Source organism: Astatotilapia calliptera, chromosome 3, assembly GCF_964374335.1.
Source record: "Astatotilapia calliptera chromosome 3, fAstCal68.1, whole genome shotgun sequence".
Taxonomy (NCBI): domain Eukaryota; kingdom Metazoa; phylum Chordata; class Actinopteri; order Cichliformes; family Cichlidae; genus Astatotilapia; species Astatotilapia calliptera.
Window position 1 is genome coordinate 2,050,409 of NC_137424.1, and position 11,264 is coordinate 2,061,672.

At 42.0% G+C, this 11,264-nt stretch overlaps 1 protein-coding gene across 1 annotated transcript; it reads left to right on the forward strand.

Moving 5' to 3' along the window:
* Positions 1–262: 262 nt before the first annotated feature.
* Positions 263–10,320, forward strand: LOC145423829 (stonustoxin subunit beta-like). Its single transcript, XM_080296735.1, has 3 exons — positions 263–996; positions 9,284–9,330; positions 9,479–10,320. The coding sequence occupies exons 1-3, from the start codon at positions 785–787 to the stop codon at positions 10,018–10,020; spliced, it is 801 nt and encodes a 266-aa protein (XP_080152861.1). The 5' UTR covers positions 263–784; the 3' UTR covers positions 10,021–10,320.
* Positions 10,321–11,264: the final 944 nt, after the last annotated feature.

Genomic DNA, 11,264 nt, shown 5'->3' on the forward strand with positions numbered 1-11,264 from the left:
TGTTAGCTTGTCTTTCTTTGGTTTTATCCTGACTCCTCCCACTAGCTGAATCTACGTAGTCTGCCCAAGCCTCCCAACTCTGTTTGTTTGGGTGGTTTGTTTGCTGCCATCAACAGCGTGTAATGCATTTAAATGATACTTCAGACTTGAAGTACTCCGACGATAAAAAAACTCAACTTTGCTTAAAAATAACTTTAGTTGTATCAACACTGCCCTCTGGAATAATTAGACTTTGGTGACAAACTGATGTGATCTCCATGTTTCCTTTGTTGGACTGTGGGCGAGTGTCAGAACTGAATGTACTGAGTAACATGTGGAGTTTAAATATGTGTCAGTTCCAGTTTTAGAGCTCTAAAGTGCAGCTATCATGTTAGGAATATGTTAGGAATAGACAGGAACACTGAGCACACTGAGGTCAAATCTTTATTTATCCAGTTCATCTGTAGGCTGAGCTCAGTCCATCCATTTAGTGAAATGATGTTTAAAGGTCTCCTTGTTCTGTGAGCGTGCACAGATCCTGAAGCAGAAAGCCTGGGTTAACAGAGAAATGATCATCACTGTGATGATGCTCACCATCTCTGACTGGGATTTGAGGTTTTGTCAAAGCAGCAAAGAAAGCCTGGCTATGTTGGACTGGGTGTGGAAGCAGCTCCCAGTTTGAGTTCAGGAGACAGACACCCTCTCTACTTTGACGATCAGCTTCAAACTTTCCTTTTTGATAAAACTTATAGTTAGAGCTGGATCAGGTGACCCTGAACCATCACTTAGTTATGCTGCTATAGAGATGGATAACAGATGGATTGTTGTTTTGTGTGTCTGCAGTCTGTCAGGCTGTCTGATCACAGAGGAAGGCTGTAGTTCTCTGGCCTCAGCTCTGACCTCCAACCCCTCCCATCTGAGAGAGCTGGACCTGAGCTACAATCATCCAGGTCTCTCAGGAATGAAGCTTCTGTCGGCTGGACTGAAGGATCCAGGCTGGAGACTGGACACTCTCAGGTATGGAGAGAATGTCTGATATAGGAGGAAGAGCTGGAATCATTTCCTGTGTCTTTCACTCACTTCCTGTTTGTTTCCTGCAGATGAGACATGAACAATCACACATGCAGGAATATTTTCAGGGACAGACACACTAGTCTAGCTGGATAGTACATGGATATTTATGTAGGGGGTCTTCAAGGAGTCTGTTTGCAGGAACATTAATGATAACTGATAAGTCATGTTGAGAGTTTCATTAAAAGTAGACTTACAGTTAGGTAATATTTGGACAGAGACAACATTTTGTAACTTTAGATACAAGTATCAGCCATGTGTGTGTTTCCCATGCTGTATGTCCACAGTCACAGTGACAGTCAGTGACACTGACAGAAGGATGAAACAAGGCTGTGAATCATTTCAGTCTGTGTGTGTGACAAAGAGGCAGACAGGAGCAGCTAACATTTGGAAATGGAAGCTTACTGGAAACACTACATTCACGGCTGAATTCACAATAGATTTGTTCTCAAGTGCACATTTAGCAGCTAATGCTAATACTGTTTTCCCTTTGCTTTCTACAGCAGCTATTGCTAAGTAGGCCACTTTGCTCCGCTAAGGATTTGTGTGACCATGATGGAGACTCTGATAAGCTAATGCTGCTAAGCTAATGCTGTTTATGGGCCCTGTTAGAATCAATATTTCATTCTCATTCTGTTGTTTGAGAACAATATTAACGTTTCACATCATTATAACACAAGAGAAAATGGTATTGGCATTAGCTACTAGTGCTTATTCACCTCAAATTACCTTTAGCTGCTAATGGCAGCCTACTTAGCATTAACTCCTCACTAATATAATGCTAATTTACATCAAATTAGCATTAACTGCTCATATTGTTATAAGGAAAGAGAAAACAGTATTAGCATTTGCTGCTAATAATTATTCACCCCTAATTAGAATAAGCCGCTAAAAGCAGCCAACTTAGCATTAATTCCTCACTTTGTTGTTACCCAACGGAAAAGAGTATTAGTATTAGCTACTATCATTTTTAATAAGTAAGAGAAAACAGTATTAGCAGTAGCGCATAATGCTAATTCACGTCAACGTAGTATTAGTTAATAATGGCAGCCTACTTAGCATTAACTGCTCACTAATATAATGCTAATTTGCATCAAATTAGCATTAGCTGCTCAAGTTGTTATAAGGAAAAAGAGAAAACGGTATTAGTATTAGCTGCTAATAATTATTCACCCCTAATTAGAGTTAGCCCCTAATGGCAGTCTACTTACCATTAACTCCTGACATTGTTATAATGCAGGGGAAAAGAGTTACCATTATCGGATAATGCTAATTCTCATCAAATTAGCATTAGTTAATAACGGTAGACTTCATATCATTAGCTGCTGTCATTCTTACAAAGCAAACAGTATGAGCATTAGCTGTTAATCCTTTTTCATCTAAAATTAGAATTAGCCACTAATGGCGTATTGTTAAAAAGTAAGAAAAAACATTGTTAGCATAAGCGGATAATGCTTATTCATCTCAAATTAGTATTAGCTAATAATGGCACCTGCTTAGCATTAGCTGGTCACATTGTTATAAGGCAAGAAAATATGGTATTAGCATTAGCGGCCAATTTCTATTTACCTAAAATTAGCATTAGCGACTAATGGCAATCTACTTAACATTACCTCCTCACTAATACAATGCTAATTCACATCAAATTAGCATTAGCTGCTAACATCAGCCTACTTAGCACTAGTTGCTCACATTATTAAAAGGGAAGGGAAAAGTGTTAGCATTATCGGGTAATGCTAACTCGCATCAAATTAGCATTACCTAATAACGAGCGTTCTTAGCATTAGCTGCTCACATTATTCACCTAAAATTAGCATTAGCCACTAATGGTAGCCTATAGCAAAAACTTCTTAATGCTAAATGAAGTTAATTAATGCTAAGTAGGTTTAACTGAAATTAAAGTAGTGTTAGCATTAGCTGCTGATATTGTTAAAAGGTAAGATAAAACATTGCTAGCAGCAGCGGATAATGCTAACACACATAATAATTAGCATTACCTAATAATGGCAGCCTTCTTAGCATTAGCTGCTCATATTGTTATAATGCAAGGGAAAAGAGTTGGCAAAAACAGTGTTAGCATTAGTGGATAATGCTAATTCACCTAAATTAGCATTAGCTAATAATGGCTACGTACTTAGCATTACCTACTAATATTGATATAAAGCAAGAAAATATGGTATTAGCATTAGCTTCTAATGCTTTCTCATCTAAAATTAGAATTAGCCACTAATGGCATCCTATTTAGCATTAACTCTTCACATCGCAAGGGAAAAATTAGAATTCAATTAAAAAAAAAGTGTTCACATTAGCTACTTGTATTGTTAAAAAGTAAGAAAAAACATTGTTAGCATAAGGGGATAATGCTAATTCACCTCAAATTAGTATTAGCTAATAACGGCAACCTACATAGCATTAGCTGGTCACATTGTTATAAAGCAAGAAAATATGGTATTAGCATTATCTGCCAATTCCTATTCACCTAAAATTAGCATTACCTGCTAATGGCAGTCTACTTAGCATTAACTCCTCACTAATGTGATGCTAATTCACATTAAATTAGCTTTAGCATTAGCTGCTAGCATCAGCCTACCTAGCACTAGCTGCTCACATTGTTAAAAGGGAAGAGAATACGATATTAGCATTAGCTGGTAATATTTATTCACCCCTAATTAGAATTAGCCACTAATGGCAGCATACTTAGCGTTAACTCCTCACGTCGTTGTAATGCAAATGAGGCTAACTTGCATTAAATTAGACTGCTGTTATTAGCTAATGCTATTTAGCAGTAGCTGCTCACATTGTTATAAAGCAAAGGAAAACGATATGAGCATTAGGTTCTAATGCGTATTTGCCTTAAATTAGACGTAGGTGCTAATGGCAGCCTACTTAGCATTAGCAGCTCAGATGTTATAATGCTAGGAAAAAGAGTGTTAGCATTAGCCGTTCACATTGTTATAAAGTTAAGGGAAATAGTGTTAGCATTAGCTACTCACATTTTTAAAAAAAGTAAGTGTTAGCATTAGTGCATAATGCTAATTCATGTCAAATTAGCATTAGTTAATAACGGCAGCCTATTTAGCATTAGCAGATAATGTTGACCTTGGCCCACTGGAAAAGTTAAGAACTAAAGATTTAGGAGTGTTTCTCGATAGCTCTTTCTCGTTTGAGAAACAAATGAATTCTGTTATTAAAACCAGCTGTAAGGTTTATATTGTTGATTGTCATTTATGCTTAGAAATATTTACTCATATATGCTTAGAGTTGTATAATTGATTGCATAATGATAGAGGTTTGATCCTGAGTAGTCTGTAAAGACTCTGTGTGCCTTCCAGAGTGCTCTGGCATGCACACACCACTTGGGGCCATGAGAGAGGTCGTACCCTCTCTTACTGATTTATGGTGTAGGACAGGGGTCTCAAACTCAATTTAGCTGGGGGCCGCTGCAGGCAGAGTCTGGGTGAGGCTGGGCCGCATTAGGTTTTCCACAAGAAAGGCATGGTTAAAAAATTCCAATCTTCTCAAATCTCTTTATTTTTATTTTTTTAACACAAAATATGAAAAATAAATAAACAAATTAAGAATTAATAAGAAAATAAATCAATCTGTAATACATAAATAAAATAATAATAAGATATTTTTAGTCAGTGAACTTGTGTTTTTCTTTCAGTCTTCTATATCTGCTGTGTTTAGATTGAAATGTCTGTATTAACAGTTCTATAACCTTCTTCTGAACATGAATGGAACACTGGAGAAAATGAACTGTTCTTCTGAACATGGCTTCTCTTGCCTACTCCTTGCTGCTAGAGACCTGGCAGCGTTTCCTCTCGCATAGCCGAGCCAGATTTGGCCTGAGGGAGGAAGCAGTTGCGACCCTCAGTATGTCTTGAAGATGATCATCCGTAAGTCTGGACCTGTACTTGGACTTATTGAAGTTCAAAGTGGAGAAGAGCTTTTGGCACAAGTATGTGCTACCAAAAAGGCACATGGTCCGCTTGAACATTCGGGAAAGCCGAGGGAAACTAGGGCTCTATTCTCTCAAAGATTGTCCAAGCTTGTCTGCTTTTCCACTCACCTCCCTGAACTTTGCTTTGAGTTCAGAGTTGCACTGCAGCTCAATGAGCTCCATTTGAAGCACAGAAGGGGCATCTTGCACATCAAAGGAGAAGGGGTCCGCAAAAATGTGAAAGGTGGCTCTGTGTGTCTTGAAGTCAGCAAATCTGTGATCAAATTCCTCCTGTAGCCTCAAAATGACATCAACATACTCGTCAGCACTGAATGGTGTGCCTGCATCCACGAGTGCCTTGCATGCTGGGAAATGGCAAAGGTTTGTCTGAGAGAGCTGAGCTTTCCAGAGCGCCAGTTTTGTGGAGAATGCTCTCACGTTGTCATAGGCAGCACTGACAAGTTGCCCCTGGCCTTGTAACGTCTTGTTCAGTACATTAAGCTCATGTGTCATATCAACAAGAAAAGCTGAGTCCATGAGCCATTTGGGATCAGTTAGCACAGGAACACTAACTCCATCCTTCTCCATGAAGGCTTCACTTCTGCTCTCAACTCAAAAAGTCTCTTTAATACATTTCCCCTGCTGAGCCAACGTACCTCAGTGAAGTCGAGCACATCCCCATATTCTGACTCCATTTCCTCTAAAAAAGCACAGAACCTTCGGTGCTTTAAGCCCCTGGATCTGATTTGGTTGATGCATTTCACAACAATAGACATCACATTGTCAAACTTCAGGCATTTGCTGCAAAGGACCTGCTGATGGATGATGCAGTGCAGAGCAATGGCCTCCTCCACGCCTTCCTCTTCCAGTTTGTTTTGTGCCACCAGTCCATGTTTCCTCCCTGTCATTGATGGCGCTCCATCTGTTGTTATTCCAACAAACCTCTTCCATGGCAAACCAACATTCTCAATGGCATCACACAGCTTGTAAATATCTGCTGAGCGGTGGTCTGGCCATGCATTGGAATTACTGTGAGCAGCTCCTCCATCACTTCAAAACTGTCATCAACACCACGGACATACATTGGGAGCTGGGCAGTGTCGGTGATGTCTGTGGTCTCATCAAGAGCGACTGAGTATACACTGAAACATTTGGCTTTCTCACACAGTTGGTCATAAATGTCACTTGACAGGTCAGAAATGCGATCTGCTGCGGTGTTGGCAGAAAGGCTGATGTTGCTAAACTGACCTTTCTTTCCCGGACAGACTATATTTGCAGCCTGCAATATGCACTTTTAGACAAATGCACCTTCTGTGAATGGCTTCCCTGCTTTAGCAATCATCTCACTAACCACGTGGCTCCGACTGCTGCATTATTCTCTTTGGTTGCTTTCTTGGAGAAATCTTGCTGCCTCAGTAGATCTGTTTTAAGACTGGCAACCCGGTTCGCTCTCTCGTCTCCCTGGTATTTTGCATCCAGCTCAGCATGTCTAGTTGTGTAATGACGTTTCAAATTGTATTCCTTGTGCAGCGCAACTTTCTCTGTGCAAATAAGACAGGTCGGGGTGCCCCTGTGCTCAACAAAGAAATATTGCATTTCCCACTTTTCCTGAAATTGTCGGTGCTCATCACCAACCTTTCTCTTCACCGCAGGCTTTGAAAAAGACATGTTTGGGGCTATGTGACATTTATAATTCTACTTGGTGTCACTGTCGCATTGAAGGTTCAATCAAGCGTTTAGCCGACGGACGGGGAACGTCTCAACGCGTAGAGAACGTCATTTCTGCTTCTTTTTCTTGCAACCGTAGCACGGCGATCGGCAGATAAAAAGCCGGTAGCAGTCTCCTTTGTTTTTACGCTCGATGTTCATGTCTTTCATGACGACACGAACACCGTGGCGTTTGCAGATGGTAGAAAGTGCAGGGATAGCGAGCGCAAAAAAGGCGACTGCTCACGGCGCCGGGCTGTTGTTACAGGAGAAAGAAGCGGAAATGACACCGTGACATATAACAAATAACATCAGCTGTTTCTGATGTTAGTTGTTTTGACTGCTTTTACATTATATTGAAATATATGTAATGTTCATGTTTGCTGCAATGCAAACGCAGTGATGCAAATAAAAACATGGAGCCACAAATTACGGTGCGACCCTATAATTAGTCCGGGTTACCGGGGACTGTTGTTGCCGATGAACAGGTGTCGCTATGTGACTGCAGACTAAATTGGGCTGCATTGAGTTCATGACTTTTCTTTTATCCCGCCGCCTACGCATCACTGTGAGAGTTAATATGAGATCTCTCTCTGTGGAAAAATAACTTTAAATCCCACTGACGTGTGTATAAATCTATATACGTATAATGTCCCGCTGGGCAGCAACTTAAAAAAACAACTTTTTTTGAAGGGTTGTGAACGCAGCTCGCTGGGGCGAATGTCGGCGTTTGCCCAATAGAAAGGAGGAAGCCAGCCAGGCACAGGAAAGAAAGAAACACTCCAGGGCAACGCTGCTGGAACTTTGACTCATTGAGAAATGTTTCCCTGCTTGCATCAAGCCCGGCTGGTGTCCCCTGAGATCCATATCCCACCCTGATTGGTGGGTTAATTCAGCTCCGCCCACAACACTGTAAAGTGTCATACATTATCAAACTAACATTACATTTTCATATTAAGGTGGGGCCAAAAACTATCGTCCTGCGGGCCGCAATTGGCCCGCGGGCCACGAGTTTGAGACCCCTGGTGTAGGAGGACACCTACTCTGTGTCTGGTTAAGTATAAGAGCCCTTTGTTAGGGGGACCGCTGGACTCTTAGCACCAGCTTTGGGGTCACAGGGTCACATCTGGAACACACACACAGACACACACACACACACAGACACACGCACACACACAGACACACACACACACACAGACACACACACACACAGACACACACACACACACAGACACACACACACACACACACACACAGACACAGACACACACACACACACACACACACAGACACACACACAGACACACACACACAGACACAGACACACACACACACACACACACAGACACAGACACACACACACACACACACACACAGACACACACACACACACACACACACAGACACAGACACACACACACACACACACACACAGACACACACACACACACACACACACACACACACACACAGACACACACACACACACAGACACACACACACACGCACACACACAGACACACACACACACAGACACACACACACACAGACACACACACACACACACACACACAGACACAGACACACACACACACACACACACACACACAGACACAGACACACACACACACACACACACACACACACACAGACACACACACACAGACACACACACACACACACACACACACACACACAGACACAGACACACACACACACACACACACACAGACACACACACACACAGACACACACACACACACACACACACACACAGACACACGCACACACACACAGACACACACACACACACACACACACACACACACACACACACACACACACACACACTATGCACAGACTGGTACTCTTTGTTCATACCTGTGTAAGACGTCATAATGAACTTGTGCATATTCATGTAAGCTCAATAAAGAGCAGTGTTACGAGGGAGCAGACGAGAGCGACTGAGGTCAAGTGAAGGAACGGCGCTGTCACAGTTCTCTCCCTCATCAATTGTCTGGTTCCAGCGGTGGGTCTGTGCTAGACGACCCATCACCAGCTTTTTCCACTGGTTACCAGTACGTGGTAGAATCCACTTCCAGATCTGGTTGTCTTTAAATCTGTGAATGGATTGGCTCCATCTTATCTCTCTTTAACAAAAGAATCCAAGTGGAGCCCTCAGGTCTGCAGATAAGCAGCTTCTGACCAGAACTAGACGTAAAAACAGAGGTGAGCTTTATCGATGGCTGCAGCCAAACTCTGGAACAGTCGCCCTTCACATCAGGTCGTCACCAACACTGGACATTTTTAAAAGCCGGTTGGAAACACATTTGTACTCTGTAGCTTTCAATCCTGACCAGTCTTTATAGTCATTACTGTGTATGTTTCCTATTTTCTCTCTACTCTGTGCAGCACTTTGGCTCAAGCTGTTTTTAAATGTGCTGATAAATAAATGTAGATTTCTTTGAATAAAACAGTGGAGCCGAGCTTTGAGCTCAGTGTGTAACAGTGTGTGTGTGAGAGCCATGTAATGTCCATGTGTGCATGCTGACTGTGCTGCTCTGACCCCCCTCCTCCTTTCAGGGTGGAGCCTGCTGGAGTCCGATGGTTGAGACCAGGTCTGAGGAAGTGTAAGTGTGTTTTTAATGGGATTCATGAAAACAAAGCGGCACACATTCAACCATCTTCATCATGTCAGGAGTCATCATCAAAGTGTCAATCAATGAACAGATGATGGATCAATAACTGCAGCTGGATTGTGTTTGTTCTCTCCATCAGATTCCTGTCAACTCACAATCGACACAAACACAGTGAACACAAAGCTCCAACTGTCTGACAACAACAGGAAGGTGACACGTGTGGAGGAGGTTCAGTCATATCCTGATCATCCAGACAGATTTGATTACTGGTCTCAGCTGCTGTGTAGAAATGGTCTGACTGGTCGCTGTTACTGGGAGGTCGAGTGGAGAGGAAGCGTTTTTATATCAGTGAGTTACAGAAGCATCAGAAGGAAAGGAGACAGTAATGACTGTTTGTTTGGACTCAATGATCAGTCCTGGAGTCTGTGCTGCTCTGATGATGGTCCTCGTTATGTCTGGCACAATTACAGCTACACATCCATCTCCTCCTCCTCCTCCTCCTCCTCCTCCTCTGTCTCTAACAGAGCAGCAGTGTATGTGGACTGTCCTGCTGGCACTCTGTCCTTCTACAGAGTCTCCTCTGACACTCTGATCCACCTCCACACCTTCAACACCACATTCACTCAAACTCTTTATCCTGGGTTTAGGTTCTATCCTGGTTCCTCAGTGTCCCTGTGCTGAGTGGAGTGTAAAGAGTGTCTCCTGTTACAGAAACACTCTGACTGTTGAACAGATAGTTCAGTCTGTACATGTCTGTCTCTTTCACTCACAAACACGTTTTCAGATTCATGGATTCAATCAGTTGATGTTTGAAACTCTTCTAAATGATTCCTTGTAAACTTCTTCAGTCACAAACAAACAGGAAGTGATGTCACATGTGTTCCTGTCCACACAGCAGAATGAGTCTATTGCTGACAGTGATGTACAAACAGAGTGAGCATTTCTGAGGCCCAAAATAAACTGAGTAGTTCACTGAATGAACAATGGACTGTGAGCTCAGTTCCTTCATCATTAGTATGGATTATATATGTATATGTATTATATTAGTATCTGTGGAGCAGGGAAATTATTTTACTGCTATTGTTAAATAATTGTCATCAGTACCATTGCATTAATAATATAATCTGGAGTTTATATTGCATTCAGATGTTGAAACAGTGTGTGTCTTTCAGAAAGACTAAGTTGCAGGCTGACAGGAAGTTGCAGGTTTGCAGAGTGTGCCTTTTGCAGAACTGAAACCGAAAGCAGACGAGACGCAGACAGTAGGTGAAGAGGTGACACAAAGAGCATGTGAGGTCAACACATACACACACATTAGTTAGATTTATTTAGAGGAGAGAACGGAAAGTACCAAGCCATGAAAATAGAAGATGATTTTCTAGGTGAAAAGTCATTCTGGTGTTGATCTGATCTATGTATAAAATGTACCGGTGACGCATGAAGGGGCGTCAGTAAACAAACCCTGATGCTATAAAATATCTGTTCATGCTTTGATTAAGTCGAGGACTACTGGCTGTCTGCGTACAGAGTGTCTTCCCACACGTGTGTTCATTAAAATCATTGTTTGACCAAGATCCTCTGGACCATGGGTGGTTTGTACTCTCCTTCCTCAACTTTGAACCTTAACATTTGGGGGCTTCGTCCGGTGGTTGAGGAGGGAGGATTGGAGGTTTAGATGGAGAAATTTGGTGGTCTCTGAGGTGGTCTGACGGGCAGACATGAATTCCAGTGGTCGAAGTGAGTGGGCATAAGCCGGCTTATCCAAAAGGTAAGGCACTACCTGTTGAATTATTTCCAAAGTGTGCCAAATTGGACATGATAAAATTTAAGTCTACTCACTGAAGTTACTGGTGGATGTCTGTTTTGATTTTGATGAAAAATTTCATGAGTTGAAGCAGTTAGAGTTCTGCTAAGAAGAAATGAAA